The sequence below is a fragment of the Cyclopterus lumpus genome, chromosome 9 (genome assembly GCF_009769545.1).
Source record: "Cyclopterus lumpus isolate fCycLum1 chromosome 9, fCycLum1.pri, whole genome shotgun sequence".
In the NCBI taxonomy this organism is placed as follows: domain Eukaryota; kingdom Metazoa; phylum Chordata; class Actinopteri; order Perciformes; family Cyclopteridae; genus Cyclopterus; species Cyclopterus lumpus.
The window spans coordinates 2,228,978-2,250,000 of NC_046974.1; the positions used below are offsets into that span (position 1 = coordinate 2,228,978).

The 21,023-nt window shown below is 42.9% G+C and overlaps 3 protein-coding genes across 3 annotated transcripts in view; all 3 read right to left on the bottom strand.

Moving 5' to 3' along the window:
- Positions 1-7,075: 7,075 nt before the first annotated feature.
- On the bottom strand, positions 7,076-7,814 carry LOC117735837 (P2X purinoceptor 7-like; the record flags this gene model as incomplete). Its single annotated transcript, XM_034540725.1, is given in 3 exon segments — positions 7,076-7,517; positions 7,519-7,652; positions 7,655-7,814. Coding segments are annotated over 3 exon segments (411 nt in total), but the record flags the coding sequence as incomplete, so codon positions are not given.
- On the bottom strand, positions 7,076-14,861 carry LOC117736299 (P2X purinoceptor 4-like). The gene is made up of 13 exons (XM_034541533.1): positions 14,632-14,861; positions 13,924-14,071; positions 13,768-13,839; positions 13,616-13,688; positions 12,552-12,648; positions 11,694-11,774; positions 11,060-11,195; positions 9,706-9,842; positions 9,125-9,215; positions 8,667-8,732; positions 8,435-8,539; positions 8,246-8,353; positions 7,076-8,078 (listed from the first exon to the last, which is right to left on the bottom strand). Exons 1-13 carry the CDS (start codon positions 14,745-14,747, stop codon positions 7,836-7,838), a joined length of 1,473 nt encoding a protein of 490 aa, XP_034397424.1. The 5' UTR covers positions 14,748-14,861; the 3' UTR covers positions 7,076-7,835.
- Positions 14,862-16,688: 1,827 nt separating this feature from the next.
- gstt1a (glutathione S-transferase theta 1a) overlaps positions 16,689-21,023 on the bottom strand; it is a 4,959-nt gene continuing 624 nt past the window's right edge. Inside the window, exons 2-5 of the mRNA XM_034541572.1 lie at positions 20,394-20,481; positions 18,934-19,084; positions 17,778-17,954; positions 16,689-17,225 (exon numbers count right to left, since the gene is read on the bottom strand). Of these exons, the coding sequence (XP_034397463.1) occupies positions 17,025-17,225; positions 17,778-17,954; positions 18,934-19,084; positions 20,394-20,481 (617 nt within the window). The 3' untranslated portion in view covers positions 16,689-17,024. The remainder of the gene's footprint in view (positions 17,226-17,777; positions 17,955-18,933; positions 19,085-20,393; positions 20,482-21,023) is intronic.

Below are 21,023 nucleotides of genomic sequence, written 5' to 3' on the forward strand. Positions count from 1 at the left end.
TTGTGGGACATTAGACACGTGAACAGCTAATAGGGAATACTGTCATTTTCGGAATGAGAGCAAAAAAATAAACGTCAGTTATAGATATCATGAAGCCACTTAACCTGCTCATCATAAAGTCACTAGAATGCTTCAGGGAAGGGGAAGAAGAGTTCGGTCGTCAAGTTTGCAGACGACACGCTCATGTCTGCAGGGCTCTGGAGCTCCGCCCCCCCACTCCGCTGCTTCACAGGACAGCTGCTCGCCTGTTTATTCAAAGATTATCAATATTTAATGTGTCGGTTGTCCAAATTGCACCAAATTGGACAACTTGCTCCGTGGGGAGTCCGGTAAAACGCCCACAAAGTGTGAAGAAGATCGGAAGTGCGGTTCTTGAGTTATGAAGGACACACACACACACACACTTTTTAGATGCCATTCAACAGGTAAAACCTTTCCAGAAATGATGTACAAATATTAAAGTTTGGAGGTGAGCTACAATGAGGAAGTGTGCAGCATGTTTACGTCAAACCAGCCGCCTTCCTTCATACATTTTAACAGCATTGAATCTGTAGCCAGTCGATTCGTGCATCTTCTTAATGGCGCCATAAAAAGGAAAGCACAGGTTCTATAAGAGAATTATCCGTCACCGGAGACGTCTGCTGACTCTCCACATCAAGGCCTCCCCGGTGATAACGTCCCCCCTTCCTCCTCCGGGCCGTCTGTCGGTGGGGAACAGAGACGCCATTCAGAGCTCTGTTTTGTTGTTACCATATGGCGAGCGGCGCCGAGGTCGGGCAGGAAGGACATGGGCCGCCATGTTTACGCATCCGTTTTATTTTTTTAGGTTGTGTTCCTCCAGGTCAAAAGGTCAGAGGCTCCACATCTGCCCGGCTTATGAGGCCGAACGCGGAGGACGTTAAACACGAGCTACGAGGAAGTGAAAAGGACCTGTAGGCGGTGAATCAGACGTGTTGCGTTCCTCCATCAACGCCCATGTGTTTTGAGTCTGGCCTTCGAGGCTTTTTGAACCATTAATTAATGTATATTTCCAGGAATATGTATATTTTCTAGATCTGGTTCTCCGTCTGTAAAATACCCAAATTCCTTCACGCCAACACCGACAAAAGAGCCAGAAAGAACTTTTCTAAATTCATTAGAAAGATTTGTACGTTAATTCCCCCCCCCCCCCCCCATTTTGAATAATAGAATAAGGTGAATATCAATTAACACATTTTATGAGTTTATCCTTATTTCCATTCAGTCTCATGTGAGGATGAACATACCCCTGTGCGTCAGTTAGAAATAGAGTTGATGAGATTTATTTACATAATTTAAACTATGTCTGAAACAATTGGGCCAATTAAACACTTCTGCACACATAAATAAAATATCAATATTTTTTTCTTCTTATTTAATCATAAAGAAATGCAAATAACTAGTAAATAAAGAAAAAAAAGAACTGTTGCTGCCAGCAGAGACAGATAATCAATATCAAAAGGACATGGATCAGAACAAACAGGACATCACTGAAGTACATACTTTATTTATTTAAATCCTCTTTTTTTTCGAACAAGAGAAAGATTATTATGAATATCATTCTTCCATAATTAAAGCATTTTTCCTTCTCAAAGTAAAACATCTACATCTTTACCTGAAACACTGATTTAGATAAAGGTATGGAATGTAATTACACACTTTAATAATCAGTAATCATAATAAAAAGTAGAAATATGCGATCATGAGACATCATTTATGTTTTCTAATTGCTTGACCTTGATAACGTGACATCATAAACAACAGGAGCTAGTAATGTTAGCAGGAGAGCTAGTAACATTAGCAGGAGAGCTAGTAACGTTAGCAGGAGAGCTAGTAACATTAGCAGGAGAGCTAGTAACATTAGCAGGAGAGCTAGTAACGTTAGCAGGAGAGCTAGTAACATTAGCAGGAGAGCTAGTAACGTTAGCAGGAGAGCTAGTAACATTAGCAGGAGAGCTAGTAACGTTAGCAGGAGAGCTAGTAACGTTAGCAGGAGAGCTAGTAACATTAGCAGGAGAGCTAGTAACGTTAGCAGGAGAGCTAGTAACGTTAGCAGGAGAGCTAGTAACGTTAGGAGGAGAGCTAGTAACGTTAGCAGGAGAGCTAGTAACATTAGCAGGAGAGCTAGTAACGTTAGGAGGAGAGCTAGTAACATTAGCAGGAGAGCTAGTAACATTAGCAGGAGAGCTAGTAACGTTAGGAGGAGAGCTAGTAACATTAGCAGGAGAGCTAGTAACATTAGCAGGAGAGCTAGTAACATTAGTAAAATGTTTGCACAATGGATGCTTTTGGTTTTCACTCCAGCATCTGGAGTACTGTGAGGTAGTTTCTGCTACAGTAGGTGTCATTTAGCCACAATCCCACATTGTTGTTGTTGTTGTTGTTGTTGCAACAGGTAACTATATAAAATACATCTGAATATACTTCTAGGATGGGCGTTTGATTCCCTGCAATCACTTTATGTGAAAGTGACTGTTTGGATTTGATGTTTCTGCTCCAACACGAGTCGCCCCGCTGTGGCTTTAAGCTGCTCAGCCAACCATCACAATAACTTCTCCTCATTATCATAATTGCATTCCATTGTTTAAAATGGAGGCCTGTAGCTTAGCGGACTCCCTGCAGGTTAAACACACTGTTCAAACAGGCGTTCCAGCTAATGGCTCCCTGGAAAGATTCCCACGTTACAATCAGATAAACGAGGGCCTCCACGACACCCAGAAACACACCAGCACGCACGCACACGCGCTAATTTGAGCTTTTAATTAAATTCACTGCCTCTTGAATTAATCTCAGGGTTTGTGGTTAAGGAGAGGGGACGACAACAAAGTGGCGGCGGATTTTGTGTTTGTTCGACGGCGCTCAGATAGCAGATCAGAAAAACCTCATCCCCCCCCCCCCATTCTCAATTAGCACAGCTGAAGTGTGCAGCTGAAGTGTGTAGCTGAAGTGTGTAGCTGAAGTGTGCAGCTGAAGTGTGTAGCTGAAGTGTGCATCTGAAGTGTGTAGCTGAAGTGTGCAGCTGAAGTGTGTAGCTGAAGTGTGTAGCTGAAGTGTGCAGCTGAAGTGTGTAGCTGAAGTGTGCATCTGAAGTGTGTAGCTGAAGTGTGCAGCTGAAGTGTGTAGCTGAAGTGTGTAGCTGAAGTGTGCAGCTGAAGTGTGTAGCTGAAGTGTGCATCTGAAGTGTGTAGCTGAAGTGTGCATCTGAAGTGTGCATCTGAAGTGTGTAGCTGAAGTATGCAGCTGAAGTGTGTAGCTGAAGTGTGCAGCTGAAGTGTGCAGCTGAAGTGTGTAGCTGAAGTGTGCAGCTGAAGTGTGTAGCTGAAGTGTGTAGCTGAAGTGTGCAGCTGAAGTGTGTAGCTGAAGTGTGCATCTGAAGTGTGTAGCTGAAGTGTGTAGCTGAAGTGTGCAGCTGAAGTGTGTAGCTGAAGTGTGCATCTGAAGTGTGCATCTGAAGTGTGCAGCGTGCAGGACCGTACACCTCATTCCACGTCAAAGCTTTCAGAATGAGGATTCGGCCTCTTTAACTGGTGTTAATGAGCATCTATTCACGGCCGCAGGGAGAGAAACAGTGAAGAATGAACAATTAACTACTAAAGTCAAGGATTTTATTCAGTTTTTTTTTTATTTTTATAAAAAGGGCAAAAGCTGCAAAATCTGCATGAAAACTGACAAAATGAACTATGGAAACCTACAGATCAGACGGCGTCCACAAAATGCCGGTTTTAAAGAAAAGCAACATAAACAAAACTTTGTTCTGACTTTGAAAAGAGACGTTTTTCATGTCTTCCACCTCAAAAACACAGAAATACTGTATTACAGTTTTACTGCATTAGAAATAAAATACTCAAAGTTCCCACTGACATCCAGTTCGTAGTATTACAAATATATATAAATATATATAAATACTGCAATACTTTCTTCCGATTGTGCGACCTCCTTCGTGATATTTGGTGTTTTAATATACATTTGTTTAAATAAAAATAGCCTGACCTTTGACACACGGTATGATGACGCTTCTTATCTCAGTCTGGAGACAGAAGGACTTATTTTGGATCATTTTCTCTTTTCTCAGCAGCTGCTCGATGTTTCTGAAGCTGAAACGTTGAGTAATCAACAGTTCAGTGCAGTTCAGCCCTTTTCTGAGGGAGAGCCACTAGACAACGAGAACGGGTTTTAAGGGAGTTCAACAGGTTGGTTCTCTTTTCTTTATTAATTATTAAAGAAATTACATCAAAATATTGGTTTCAATCAGAGCATCAAAGGAAAAGATCAACATTTTGGGAAAATGTATTTATTGACATTCTTACCGAGAGTGAAATCAGAGGATTAAAATATTTCTCTTATCTGTACAGTAAACATGAAGCTACAGTCAGTGAGACGAGATTTATGGTTTTAGCATAAAACCTCAGCACTAAGGTCTAACAAGACCAGTCCAGAGATGAGTCCTTTATCAGCACTAAGGTCTAACAAGACCAGTCCAGAGATGAGTCCTTTATCAGCACTAAGGTCTAACAAGACCAGGACGGAGATGAGTCCTTTATCAGCACTAAGGTCTAACAAGACCAGTACAGAGATGAGTCCTTTATCAGCACTAAGGTCTAACAAGACCAGGACGGAGATGAGTCCTCTATCAGCACTAAGGTCTAACAAGACCAGTCCAGAGATGAGTCCTCTATCAGCACTAAGGTCTAACAAGACCAGGACGGAGATGAGTCCTTTATCAGCACTAAGGTCTAACAAGACCAGGACGGAGATGAGTCCTTTATCAGCACTAAGGTCTAACAAGACCAGGACGGAGATGAGTCCTTTATCAGCACTAAGGTCTAACAAGACCAGTACGGAGATGAGTCCTTTATCAGCACTAAGGTCTAACAAGACCAGTACAGAGATGAGTCCTTTATCAGCACTAAGGTCTAACAAGACCAGTACAGAGATGAGTCCTTTATCAGCACTAAGGTCTAACAAGACCAGTCCAGAGATGAGTCCTTTATCAGCACTAAGGTCTAACAAGACCAGTACAGAGATGAGTCCTTTATCAGCACTAAGGTCTAACAAGACCAGTACAGAGATGAGTCCTTTATCAGCACTAAGGTCTAACAAGACCAGTACAGAGATGAGTCCTTTATCAGCACTAAGGTCTAACAAGACCAGTACAGAGATGAGTCCTTTATCAGCACTAAGGTCTAACAAGACCAGGACAGAGATGAGTCCTTTATCAGCACTAAGGTCTAACAAGACCAGGACAGAGATGAGTCCTTTATCAGCACTAAGGTCTAACAAGACCAGGACAGAGATGATTCCTTTATCAGCACTAAGGTCTAACAAGACCAGTACAGAGGTGAGTCCTTTATCAGCACTAAGGTCTAACAAGACCAGGACAGAGATGAGTCCTTTATCAGCACTAAGGTCTAACAAGACCAGTACGGAGATGAGTCCTTTATCAGCACTAAGGTCTAACAAGACCAGTACGGAGATGAGTCCTTTATCAGCACTAAGGTCTAACAAGACCAGTACGGAGATGAGTCCTTTATCAGCACTAAGGTCTAACAAGACCAGTACAGAGATGAGTCCTTTATCAGCACTAAGGTCTAACAAGACCAGTACAGAGATGAGTCCTTTATCAGCACTAAGGTCTAACAAGACCAGTACAGAGATGAGTCCTTTATCAGCACTAAGGTCTAACAAGACCAGGACAGAGATGAGTCCTTTATCAGCACTAAGGTCTAACAAGACCAGGACAGAGATGAGTCCTTTATCAGCACTAAGGTCTAACAAGACCAGTACGGAGATGAGTCCTTTATCAGCACTAAGGTCTAACAAGACCAGGACAGAGATGAGTCCTTTATCAGCACTAAGGTCTAACAAGACCAGTACAGAGGTGAGTCCTTTATCAGCACTAAGGTCTAACAAGACCAGGACAGAGATGAGTCCTTTATCAGCACTAAGGTCTAACAAGACCAGTACGGAGATGAGTCCTTTATCAGCACTAAGGTCTAACAAGACCAGTACGGAGATGAGTCCTTTATCAGCACTAAGGTCTAACAAGACCAGTACGGAGATGAGTCCTTTATCAGCACTAAGGTCTAACAAGACCAGTACAGAGATGAGTCCTTTATCAGCACTAAGGTCTAACAAGACCAGTACAGAGATGAGTCCTTTATCAGCACTAAGGTCTAACAAGACCAGTACAGAGATGAGTCCTTTATCAGCACTAAGGTCTAACAAGACCAGTACAGAGATGAGTCCTTTATCAGCACTAAGGTCTAACAAGACCAGGACAGAGATGAGTCCTTTATCAGCACTAAGGTCTAACAAGACCAGGACAGAGATGAGTCCTTTATCAGCACTAAGGTCTAACAAGACCAGTACGGAGATGAGTCCTTTATCAGCACTAAGGTCTAACAAGACCAGTACAGAGATGAGTCCTTTATCAGCACTAAGGTCTAACAAGACCAGTACAGAGGTGAGTCCTTTATCAGCACTAAGGTCTAACAAGACCAGGACAGAGATGAGTCCTTTATCAGCACTAAGGTCTAACAAGACCAGGACAGAGATGAGTCCTTTATCAGCACTAAGGTCTAACAAGACCAGTACAGAGGTGAGTCCTACTTTCTCAAGGATCTTAGAGAGGAAGGGAAGGTTAGAGATCGGTCTGTAGTTAGCCAACACCTCTGGATTAAGAGTGGTCTTCTTCAGGAGGTTTAATTACAGCTACTTTGAAGGAATGTGGTACATGGCCTGTTAGCAAAGACACATTAACAATATCCAGCAGAGAGGTGCCAATTAAAGGCAACACGTCTTTAAGCAGCCTCGTTGGGATGGGGTCTAAGAGACAGGTAGACGGTTTAGAAGTAGAAACCATTGAGGACAATTGGTCTAGGTCTCTATTACTGAGTAATAGGCTGCTCTGGCCTTCTTATATGTTTTAAGTCTATCTCACCAAACTAAGCGTGATTCTTCCGACCACAAGACGCATTCAATTACTACAAAGAGACATAAAAAGACTCACAACGACGATGAAAACAAAGCAATTATAAAGAGACACGAAAAAAACAACTACAAAGAGAATTATTTTATTAAACAAGAGATAACTCCAAACCGTGTTACATTTCTGTTGTCGTGCGTATTGAGGAATCGAGATGAGGCTGCAGGTTTTGCTCCTTTTAGTCGTTTAAAACAACGGAGGACAAAGATCCTCATCTTTGACGGATGTGAACGCTTTCAAGTCCGAGCATGTCGCTGAAGTTAAACATGACATTTCAGATCATAATTACAGATGTTAGAAAACGCAGTGATTTATCGACTCCTTCCTCCGACAAGCTGACAATTATTAATAATTGCTTTATTTTCGTGAGGCCGGTTTAGCACAAAAGCAGCGTCTCTCAGAGCTCCCCGTTGGCGCAGGCCTGCATGGACGCCATCCTGGCGGGCCTGAAGCCGCCGTACCGTCCGTCCGGGCTCGGGTACTCGTACCGGACCCTCGAACCGCAGCAGCTGGGATGGCAGGGTGGGCGCCGTCGGCGGGACCCCGAACCTCCAGCTGACGTACTGACTGTAGGCGCAGCGGCGCAGGGCGGCGGCGGCGGCCGGGCCTCGGCCCGCGGGCGGCGGCGACAGAGGGTCCCGGTACAGAGGACGGCCTCCAGCAGGGGGCGACGCAGCACCAGCCGCTCGAACGGCGGCGACGAGGAGACGCAGGCGCCGGCGCCCAGCCGGCAGCAACAGCTCCTCTGGGGGAGGGAGGAGGCAGCGCAGCACCCACACTGACACCAGGCGGCCGGCGGCGCTTGGGGTCGTGGTGCGGGGCGGGGGCGGGTTCACGGGTCGGGGGCGGGTTCACGGTCGGGGGCGGGTTCACGGTTGGGGGCGGGTTCACGGTTGGGGGCGGGTTCACGGTTGGGGGCGGGTTCACGGTCGGGGGCGGGTTCACGGTCGGGGGCGGGTTCACGGTTGGGGGCGGGTTCACGGTTGGGGGCGGGTTCGCGGTCCGGAGCGCCGGGATCCACCGCGACACCCGGCTGGAGCAGCAAGACGGCGGCTCTCAGGTGTCCACCGTCCTCCTGTGAGGACGAGGAGGACGACAGTCAGGCTGAAACTTTGACTTGTTAACGTATACGCTAATGAAATATATATATATATACATACATACATACATACACATATATATATATATATATGTGTATGTATGTATGTATGTATGTATATATATATATATATATATCGTCACCTTGTGCGGCTGGAAAGACGTCGGTTTGACGAGTTGTAAACTTTTCTTTTGGGATCTTTTCACCAGCCGGATGCGTCTCTCGTCGACGTAGGACACGCAGAGGATGCACTACACACACACACACGATTATTATGGGATGGGACTGTAAATAAAGTGTGTGTGTGTGTGTGTGTGTGTGTGTGACGTCACCTTCTGTTTGTCCGCCACAGACTCCACTTTCTTCTCCGAGTAGATTTGTCCGACCTCCGCCGAGTAGCAACTGGTTCCAATCAGCCAGTCGATCATCACGGTCGTCTGGAGGACACACACAATATATGTCATATATATATATATATATATGTATATATACATATATATATATATATATATATAGATATATGTATATATATATATATATATCTATCCCTCAAAGGCGTCTCACCAGAGCGAAGTACGACAGCGTCGAGCCGACGTAGACGACCAGCTGGATGAAGCTGAACTTTCCTGCCTGGAAGAAGACAATAAACACGTTATATAAATACTGAGGTTTATGATCCAGGTAAATAACATTGTTTTATTTTATCTTCTGCAATATAAATACATGACCAGACTAGAAAATATATAATAATCACAGAGAGCGACCGCTTTTAATATAAAAAGCACCCGATTGGTTTAATTGTTATGTTTAAATATGCTAATGAGGTATTAAGTAATGGGAACTTTTGGTGAATTTAGGAGAAAACTACAGAAGATTTTTTAATTATGAGTTATAATAATAGACCAAAATAAAAAATCTACCTTTTTACATTTAAGTCTTTAAAAAAAACTGAGAATCCTCGACATAACAAAAAAAAAGTCCTAAAAGTAAAAGAGAATAAAAAGGTGAAATAAAAGTCCCACCTGTCCGAACACGAGGACATCGAACCGGATCCCGAACGCTTTGTAGAGCGTCCGCTGCTCCACCGCGTTCACCGAGCTGTACTTTGCAAATCTGATCAGAAGAAATGAGAAATAATAATAATAATAATAATAATAATAAAGAGAAACAGAGAAACATGAGGCCGGATTATTGACCCCAAATCTAAAATAAAAAGCATTTCACTTCTGTTTAACTTTAACTGATATTTAAGAAATGAAATGTTTATTACTATCATTATTACTATAACTATTATTATCATACTAATAATAGTGTATACTAGCATATTAGTATTACTATAAATTATTATTATTAAAATAATTGTTTTGTTATTAATTACTATTATTATTAATAAGTGTAGTTATTTATTATTATTATGAATAGTTGTGTTATTTAATAGTATTATTAAATATAACAACAATAATTGTTTTGTGGTTGTTATTAATATAATAATAATAATAATAATGATAATAAGATAATAATAAAGGTCCTCTCGTATTCCCATGATGACGAAGGTGTGAACAGTGAGGGGGGAGGTTGCGTGTGACCTTTGACCTCGGCCTACCGGAAGTTGAGCCCCGGGTACAGCGTCCTGTTGCTCTCCTTCTCGTCCAGCCGTCGGAAGGAGTATCTGGGGAGGCAGCGCTGCATGAACCGGTCCAGGTTACAGTCCCACTCGATCAGGATGCCGATGACGCCCCCCTGTGGTCGACAGAGGAAGTGTTGACTATTACCCACAAGACCCTCAGTGACCACGAAGGAGACCGAGGGGGAACCGGACCCTCGGTGACGGATCCGGGTCCCTGTTTCACTCAGAAGAGACCGGGACGTTTAGTTCTTTGAGAACAAATCATCACTAACATTACTACAATTATGTTTATGTATTACAAGTTGTCTGAAATGTTTCTATGAATGAATTATTTTAAATGTATTTTTAATATTTCACTGTGATTTTTAACCTCCACACAAATAGGAGAAAGTTTTCTGATCATCGCTTCCTCTTTTATGTATTGTTGGCGGTTTCATTTCAGCTTTTCTAACAAAGAGTTGTTGATGAAAGTCGAGCAACTAGCAGCTGATCTGGAGTCAGCAGCTGGTCTGGAGTCAGCAGCTGGTCTGGAGTCAGCAGCTGGTCTGGAGTCAGCAGCTGGTCTGGAGTCAGCAGCTGATCTGGAGTCAGCAGCTGGTCTGGAGTCAGCAGCTGGTCTGGAGTCAGCAGCTGATCTGGAGAGCAGCTGATCTGGAGTCAGCAGCTGGTCTGGAGCCAGCAGCTGATCTGGAGCCAGCAGCTGGTCTGGAGTCAGCTGGTCTGGAGTCAGCTGCTGGTCTGGAGTCAGCAGCTGGTCTGGAGTCAGCAGCTGGTCTGGAGTCAGCAGCTGGTCTGGAGTCAGCTGCTGGTCTGGAGTCAGCAGCTGGTCTGGAGTCAGCAGCTGGTCTGGAGTCAGCTGCTGGTCTGGAGTCAGCAGCTGGTCTGGAGTCAGCTGCTGGTCTGGAGTCAGCTGCTGGTCTGGAGGCAGCAGCTGGTCTGGAGGCAGCAGCTGGTCTGGAGCCAGCAGCTGGTCTGGAGCCAGCTGCTGGTCTGGAGCCAGCTGCTGGTCTGGAGTCAGTAGCTGGTCTGGAGTCAGTAGCTGGTCTGGAGTCAGTAGCTGGTCTGGAGTCAGCTGGTCTGGAGTCAGCTGGTCTGGAGTCAGCTGGTCTGGAGTCAGCAGCTGGTCTGGAGTCAGCAGCTGGTCTGGAGTCAGCTGGTCTGGAGTCAGCTGCTGGTCTGGAGTCAGCTGCTGGTCTGGAGTCAGCTGCTGGTCTGGAGTCAGCAGCTGGTCTGGAGTCAGCTGCTGGTCTGGAGTCAGCTGCTGGTCTGGAGTCAGCTGCTGGTCTGGAGTCAGCAGCTGGTCTGGAGTCAGCTGCTGGTCTGGAGTCACCTCCACGGCCATTTCAGAGAACTTCTCCCCGGCCTCTCGGACGACGTCTCCCAGTCTGAAGATGGGACACAGAGGGTCTTGGTCCCTCCGGCAGCTCCTCAGGTAGCCGTCGTTCATGTCTGGGAGGATGTTCCTCCTGGGAACAACAACAACAACAACAACAACAACAAACGTCATCAGTCTGTTTGAGGCCCAGAGTCTGAATCCCACTCTGAGGGTTCAGTTCTGTCCAACCGTGGTTTTTTTACAACTGCATTTCTGCTTATGCTTTAGGGAATTACCCACAATTCATAGCGTTGTGACGTTAAACATGGGATTACCAGAGGAGAAAGAAAAGGTAAACAAAGAGGAACATTAACAAAAACACATGAAATCACATTTATTCAAACATTTCTTTACATTTTTGGATTATTGATCGATTAAATGGATTTGACAAGAAAAAATGTACATTAAATTAAACCATCAACACATTTAAAGTAAAAAATAAAACAATACTTGACCAAAAAATAAATAAAAAAATAAGAATATTGAATATTGAAAATGTGACGCAATAACAAAGTAATTAAAAAGCACACCGAGAGGATCGAAGACGCTGAAGATATGAATAAAAAGGCTCTGGAGCATCTCGTCTCACCGGATGAAGCGGAACGCGGGGAACCGGATGTTGTTCTTTATCAGAACCGTGAAGTTCTCCGCGGCCGCCAGCAAAGCGGGTCTGAATTATGAGGAATGAGAAGATCAATATCACACATCACGTTCCATCAGCTGACACCGGATCTGTTCCATGTTTAAATATGCAAATGAGGTATTATCTGATTAAATATTTGGTTATTTCATTTTCCAGAACATAAATATAAACAATGGATAAAGGTTCAAAATAAAGAGGATTATTTATGTGGATCTCTTTGTATCAGCCATAGAAAATATATTTCCTACATGTTTTTATTAATAAATGTGTATAAATGAGTCTCTGAATGCTGTGTGAACTAACCCCTCTGCATAAAGCTTCATAATATATAGCTTATATTAATAAATGTGTATAAATGAGTCTCTGAATGCTGTGTGAACTAACCCCTCTGCATAAAGCTTCATAATATATAGTTTTTATTAATAAATGTGTATAAATGAGTCTCTGAATGCTGTGTGAACTAACCCCTCTGCATAAAGCTTCATAATATATAGTTTTTATTAATAAATGTGTATAAATGAGTCTCTGAATGCTGTGTGAACTAACCCCTCTGCATAAAGCTTCATAATATATAGTTTTATTAATAAAAGTGGTGACTCTTGGTACATTTAGGTTTTTCTATGTATCAGTCAGTCATTTGGGATTTAAAAGGATTTTGAGTTGTTGTGTTTTTAAAATTTAAAATAAAAATCGAATTTGATTCCAAATGTCATGATGTGTTTCTGCCGCCCTCTGGTGGACAAGAACAGAACATCTGGTTTTGCATGTTTTTCTGAAAGTTAAATCAAGAGGAGAGGGGTTCACCTCGGGGGGCTGGTCCTGGTCTCCACTGGGCACCACGCTGAGACCTCGCAGGTTTTCCTCAACACGTCAAACTTCAGACAAGAACCCGTCTTGATTCCTGAAGAGAGAAAACAACTGCAGGACTAGACTGAGGTCTATAGAGGACCAGGACTACACAGGTCTATAGAGGACCAGGACTAGACTGAGGTCTATAGAGGACCAGGACTACACAGGTCTATAGAGGACCAGGACTAGACTGAGGTCTATAGAGGACCAGAACTAGACTGAGGTCTATAGAGGACCAGGAGTATACTGAGGTCTATAGAGGACCAGGACTAGACTGAGGTCTGTAGAGGACCAGGACTACACTGAGGTCTATAGAGGACCAGGACTACACTGAGGTCTATAGAGGACCAGGAGTAGACTGAGGTCTATAGAGGACCAGGACTAGACTGAGGTCTATAGAGGACCAGGACTAGACTGAGGTCTATAGAGTACCAGGACTAGACTAAGGTCTATAGAGGACCAGGACTAGACTGAGGTCTATAGAGGACCAGGACTACACTGAGGTCTATAGAGGACCAGGACTAGACTGAGGTCTATAGAGGACCAGGACTAGACTAAGGTCTATAGAGGACCAGGACTAGACTGAGGTCTATAGAGGACCAGGACTACACTGAGGTCTATAGAGGACCAGGACTAGACTGAGGTCTATAGAGGACCAGAACTAGACTGAGGTCTATAGAGGACCAGGAGTATACTGAGGTCTATAGAGGACCAGGACTAGACTGAGGTCTGTAGAGGACCAGGACTACACTGAGGTCTATAGAGGACCAGGACTACACTGAGGTCTATAGAGGACCAGGAGTAGACTGAGGTCTATAGAGGACCAGGACTAGACTGAGGTCTATAGAGGACCAGGACTAGACTGAGGTCTATAGAGTACCAGGACTAGACTGAGGTCTATAGAGGACCTGGACTAGACTGAGGTCTATAGAGAACCAGGACTACACTGAGGTCTATAGAGGACCAGGACTAGACTGAGGTCTATAGAGGACCAGGACTAGACTGAGGTCTCTAGGTACCGTGGTTCTGCTGGTCCCGGCCTCCTTCCTCACAGTCCGCATCGCTGCGACACAATCCGCCCTTCAGGGGAACCTGGAACACAGAATCAGAACTCTTCACCATCGTCACGGCGATGACGATGGTGACGGTGACGATGATGAAGGGCGAGCACCTCGGGGCACCGCCCCTGCTTCTGGTTCTTCGTCACGATGACGTTGGTCGCCACGAAGAACGAGTTTTTCTCCTGAGAAGAACCAAAGAAGATAAATTAACACCTGGACCGCTTTGGACCCCAAAAAGTGACCCCCGAGGGACCTCCTTCCGATACCTGCGAGGGTCCGCTGTAGTCCACCACGTCCCAGACCACGTCCCCGACCCCGGGCAGGTGGGTCCGCGCTACGCCCTTCACCTTGGTGGTGACGGAGCTCACCAGCAGGTCAAACTGCTGGTAGTTCCTGTTCCACAGCAGCATGAAGCTGCAGGAGAATTAAAGAGTTATTATGTATTAAAATCCACAAGGTGGCGCTCTGCAACATGCGACTGATTTCATTCATTTAAAATGCCAAATATTTCATTCATAAACATAAAAAATAATAATAATAATAATTCACTCCTTAAATTCTCACACGTAATTAATGAAGGTCAGTGCTGGACATTTTAAAATTATAATTATTAAATAAGTAATATTAAATATTTCAGGGATCATTGTAAAAAAAAAAAAAGAAAAGAAAAAGATACTTCTTCCACATACTCAGTAAAATACTCGCAGTACTTTATGGGGTTATATAAAAGTATAAAAGTAACTACTTTAAAGAAAAAACGGAACTTATTCAACAATAAAAGCACAAAAACGGGCCGCTCCTACAAAATAAAATGCCTTTGAAATGAACCGCGTGTCGGCTCCATTCAGACGCCAATAATCAGCTTATTGATTATCACTTTGTGGCTTTAACTTGTTAGAAAGCAGACAAAAGAAAGCGGTCGCCCGCCCCCACACGCGCATGCGCGGCTCAGCGGGGGACCTGAAGCGTCTCACCAGATAAACAGCAGAATGGATGCGTTCAGGGTCCACTTGAGGGAGCCGAGCCGGAGGCTCTGGATCCGGACCAGCTTGTTGGTTTCATACTGACACAGGAGTCCGCAGCCCGGCATCCTGCGAGCTGCTGTGGGGGGTGTGGGGGGTGGGGGGGGTCCTCGAGTCCGGTTCCTTCACTGGAGGAGGAATCTGTGACTCACTTCTTGACTCCTCTTCCTGTGTGGAAGGTCACGTGTGCACGCGAACCGAGCCCGGATCCGGATCACAATCCTCCTTCTGTCATGTGTGTGTGAGCATGAGAAATAAAAGAAACATATGGAACAAAAACATCTTAAATGAGATTAAACACAACAGAAAAAAATAAAACAATAGACACGTTGTTCTTGAAATAAACATACGTCCACTCTGCACATTAATAACGCTTTTTATCCATTGACAAGTCCAATAAAGTTTTATTCAAACCAAGAAGGTCACGGCCTCAAAACTGCCCTCAAAAAAAGTGGGAAAAAATACATTATTGCATCAGAGAAAGTGACAAAAACAAGTTAACTAAATAACTCTGATATGAGAACAAGAAGTTTTTAACGTTAAATTAATTAATTAATTTTATTAATGAGACATTAAATGTAACTTATTTTAAACCCATTTTTTTTAATCGTGAATTTTTCATGAAAAAATATAAAAAATCACGTGACATTAACAACTCTTTGAAATAAACAATCATACTTTCTTTTCTTTTTCATAGTTTTCACGTATTTATATTTATTTATTGAATTGATCTATTTATTCAAAATTCTTACACGCTCGATTATTAACACTTTAAAACTATATACTGGGAGGTCTTTACACACAAACCCAGTAATGAACCCAAATCTGTATTTTATTTGTCCGGCTTTTCCTTTTGAGATAAAAAGAGCTTCTTGTTCGCCAGAAGGCACAAAAGAGGATTTCTGTGAGGAAACAATGAGCAGAAGGTCACGTGTGCAGAGCTGGTCAGGAGGTCAAAGGTCAAAGGGTACAATGTCCTCATTTGAATAATGAATCTTCATTTTGTAGACGGGGCTTTTTACTTTTTATTTTAAAAGCTTTTCATGTGGAGGTCCAGTCAGTGTTGATGGGAAATGTAGTCGATTGAAGTAATAAATTCCTAATGGAAGAACTACAAGATGATGTACTGAAAGAACTACAAGAACATGTACTATAAGAACTACAAGATGATGTACTATAAGAACTACAAGATGAAGTTCTGAAAGAACTACAAGATGAAGTTCTGAAAGAACTACAAGATGATGTACTATAAGAACTACAAGAACATGTACTATAAGAACTACAAGAGGATGTACTATAAGAACTACAAGAGGATGTACTATAAGAACTACAAGAACATGTACTATAAGAACTACAAGATGAAGTTCTGAAAGAACTACAAGATGATGTACTATAAGAACTACAAGATGAAGTTCTGAAAGAACTACAAGATGATGTACTGAAAGAACTACAAGAACATGTACTATAAGAACTACAAGAACATGTACTATAAGAACTACAAGAACATGTACTATAAGAACTACAAGATGAAGTACTATAAGAACTACAAGAGGATGTACTATAAGAACTACAAGAACATGTACTATAAGAACTACAAGATGAAGTTCTGAAAGAACTACAAGATGATGTACTATAAGAACTACAAGATGAAGTTCTGAAAGAACTACAAGATGATGTACTGAAAGAACTACAAGAACATGTACTATAAGAACTACAAGAACATGTACTATAAGAACTACAATAACATGTACTATAAGAACTACAAGATGAAGTACTATAAGAACTACAAGATGAAGTTCTGAAAGAACTACAAGAACATGTACTATAAGAACTACAAGAACATGTACTATAAGAACTACAAGATGAAGTACTATAAGAACTACAAGATGATGTACTATAAGAACTACAAGATGATGTACTGAAAGAACTACAAGAACATGTACTATAAGAACTACAGGAACATGTAGAACTACAGGAAGAACTCAAGAAATGGACCCCGTTGTTTGTTTGATTCATACTTTTGACTCTTTAATATTTGTGGGGACCATGAAGACACACGGATGCACAATAACACACATTTCTCCTGGTGAATATTTCTAGCTGAAGTTTCCATTTTGTATATTTCTCTCAGAATTTTGCATGAAAACAAAATTGTTATTGTTTTGCTGATGAATCAAATTACGTTCGATTCCTTTATTCTTCATCTGAATCAGATGATCGCATTAAAAGATGTTTACACAACATTAAAAGATGTTTACACAACATTAAAAGATGTTTACACAACCTGCTGATGGAAAACAAACAAAGAAGCACCACGCGGTGAAATTAAAAACGATATTTCGTCCTCAGCTGAAGAGCTTCCGAAACTTTGGCTTGAGCATCTCCAGCTCGCTGTTGTTCTGCAACTCCTGCGTCAGGCCGCTGGCCTTCATGATGACCTCGTGACCTTCGGCGAACAGCTTCTCCCCGATCGCCGTCTTCACGCGGTCGCTCCAGGCGAGCAGCGCCGGTCGGCCCTCGAACGCGTCCACGCCGACGCCGACGGGCTGCGGAGCACGAAACACGACCTCAGAATACACGTTAAAAACTACAAAGAACCGTCCGCTTTACGAAGGGATTTCTCATATTAAATAAAATAGCAATAGGCAATTATTTATTATTATTTCATGGTAAAAAAAATTTTTTTAAAAGCTATTTATTTCTGCACTTTAATAAAGTTGGGGACGGATTAAAACGAGAGACATCCTGATGTTTAATGACAAAATAATAAACCAATACAAATAAAATACATTATTAAACGTTTTTTTTAAAAAAAAGGTTACGTTAGGTTACGTTGGCATAGCAGTTAAAAATAAATACATAATATTAGTAATTTTACAAGAGAAAAGAAAAATCAAATAAGGGTGACAGTTTGCTACAAAAGGTGTAAAACAAAAATATATAAAATCCTACATTTGAGAGTCGTCTGGTGCAAAACATATGAATCATATTAGTATTTATTTATGCTAAAAGTAAACACGTCTATATGCATCTTTAAGGCCCTTCGTATTGTGCATAAGTAGCGTGGTAGTAGTACTCTGTACAAATAGAAGTATTACCTGCATGATCTCCACGATGGCCACCAGGTCCGCCAGAGAGATCTTCTCTCCGACGATGAACGCTTTGCTCTGCAGGAACTTCTCCTCCAGCGTCCGGAGCGACTGGTTCAGGTCCTCCAGGGCGGCGGCCATCTTCTCCTTCGGGACCTCGGAGCCCATGATGACGGGGAACAGCGCCTGCAAAGAGCGAGCGCAGCCATTGGCTGGACGGCGGGTGCTAAAAACAGGAATTATGCAATATATATATATATATTTATATGTGGGGATTTTTTATTAATTTTTAAATGGAAATCAATAATGTCAGAAAGCTGCAGCCACTCTGATTAAAAGTCGTGGAAATAGTTTTAAAATTGGGAATGTGTTAAATTTGTACGAATGTCATGGAAAAGTTGAATAAAGAACAAAGAATGCACAAAAGTGAAATATTATCCTAATGTTTAAATCATATATAAACGTCATGGAAAAGATCAATGATGTGGAATATTGTAAAATGTTAGTAGTAAAAATGGTTGAAAATGTAAGAAATTAATTTAATTCTTGTGAGTGTCGAAATTTAAATAATACCCAACAAAGTTCTGTGTGTGTGTGTGTATGTGTGAATGTGTGTGTATGTGTGTATGTGTGTATGTGTGAATGTGTGTGTATGTGTGTATGTGTGTGTGTGAATGTGTGTGTGTGTGTGAATGTGTGTGTGTGTGTGAATGTGTGTGTGTGTGTGTGTGTGTGTGTGTGTGTGTGAATGTGTGTGTGTGAATGTGTGTGTGTGTGTGTGTGTGTGAATGTGTGTGTGTGTGTGTGTGTGAATGTGTGTGTGTGAATGTGTGTGTGTGTGTGTGTGTGTGTGTGAATGTGTGTGTGTGAATGTGTGCGTGTGTGTGTGTGAATGTGTGTGTTTGTGTGTGTGAATGTGTGTGTGTGTGTGCGTATATGTGTGTGTGTGAATGTGTGTGTGTGTGAGTGAATGTGTGTGTGTGTGAATGTGTGTGTGTGTGTGTGTGTGTGTGAATGTGTGTGTGTGTGTGTGTGTGTGCGTGAATGTGTGTGTGTGAATGTGTGTGTGTGTGCGTGTGTGTGTGTGAATGTGTGTGCGTGTGCATGTGTGTGTGAATGTGTGTGTGTGTGTGCGTGTGTGTGTGTGCTGATCAGGGTCTCACACCTTGAGCAGGAAGACCTTTGACCCGTGAGCTCGGAGGTTCATGTGCTGCCAGGACAAATATTCATTAACGCGAGCTCGCTGCTGCAGATCAGCCGGCAGCCAATGATCCTCCACCGCGTGCTTCTGCACCAGGTACTCCAAGATGGCCGTGCTGCAACATAGTGAGACATCACACCTGTCAATCACCGTGTAGCCCCGCCCCTAATGCATACCCTGCTTTATGGTCTGTTTGACTCCGAATTACCATAATGTACTAAATGAACATGAAGCATAGACTTCTATACAACCAGAGGAGTCGCCCCCTGGTGGTCAGGAGAGAGAATGCAGCTTTAACACATGAAGCATAGACTTCTATACAACCAGAGGAGTCACCCCTGGTGTTCAGGAGAGAGAATGCAGCTTTAACACATGAAGCGTAGACTTCTATACAACCAGAGGAGTTGCCCCTGGTGTTCAGGAGAGAGAATGCAGCTTTGACACATGAAGCGTAGACTTCTATACAACCAGAGGAGTCGCCCCCTGGTGGTCAGTAGAGAGAATGCAGCTTTGACACATGAAGCGTAGACTTCTATACAACCAGAGGAGTCGCCCCCTGGTGGTCAGTAGAGAGAATGCAGCTTTAACACATGAAGCGTAGACTTCTATACAACCAGAGGAGTCGCCCCCTGGTGGTCAGGAGAGAGAATACAGCTTTAACACATGAAGCATAGACTTCTATACAACCAGAGGAGTCGCCCCCTGGTGGTCAGGAGAGAGAATGCAGCTTTAACACATGAAGCATAGACTTCTATACAACCAGAGGAGTCACCCCCTGGTGGTCAGGAGAGAGAATGCAGCTTTGACACATGAAGCGTAGACTTCTATACAACCAGAGGAGTCGCCCCCTGGTGGTCAGTAGAGAGAATGCAGCTTTAACACATGAAGCGTAGACTTCTATACAACCAGAGGAGTCGCCCCCTGGTGGTCAGGAGAGAGAATACAGCTTTAACACATGAAGCATAGACTTCTATACAACCAGAGGAGTCGCCCCCTGGTGGTCAGGAGAGAGAATGCAGCTTTAACACATGAAGCATAGACTTCTATACAACCAGAGGAGTCACCCCCTGGTGGTCAGGAGAGAGAATGCAGGTTTTAAAACATCTCTTCTGTCCCTTTACAGTTTAGATTATTTAATCTATTAAATGTCCCTTTTAAGTGCTTTAAGAAGTAAACACATCCTTTAAGTTAAAACCATGAAACGAAAACAATTTAAACATGAATATCATTCACCAACTTGATTTAAGTGAGGAAGTAAGGAAGTGAAGTAAGGAAGTAAGGAAGTGAGGAAGTAAGGAAGTGAGGAAGTGAGGAAGTAAGGAAGTGAGGAAGTAAGGAAGTGAGGAAGTGAGGAAGTGAGGAAGTAAGGAAGTGAGGAAGTGAGGAAGTAAGGAAGTGAGGAAGTGAGGAAGTGAGGAAGTCACCTCTCTGTCAGAACAAAGCTTCCATCCTTCATCACAGGAACTTTCCTCGAGGTGCTGATTTTTCCAAACTCCTCGCTGTACTGTTGCCCTGAGAGACACACACACACACACACACACACACACACACACACACACACACACACACACACACACACACACAGTGTGAAGGGTCGATGCTCCATTTACAAGACATGAAGAAAAAAGGACACATTAAATAAATGCTGTTTCTTTGCCACGATAAACAGCAAAGAAGGAAGTATACTTATATACACACACACACACACACACACACACACACACACACACACACACACACACACACACACACACACACACACACACACACACACACACACACACACACACACACACACACACACACACACACACACACACACACACACACACACACACACACACACACATCTATATAGTTGTGAGAAGACGTTTTTTCTGAGTTTGTCCCTGAACACACCAGCTGCACGTGAATGTCGACTGGATCAATAAAACCAGGTTACAGCCTTATTGATCGGAATAAATCAGAAAGTCATTGGAAGTGACGACATCATCATTAAAAAGAAGAAGAGACAAACGATGGTGTTTTTGTATGCATTTATCTGACTCCTCCTT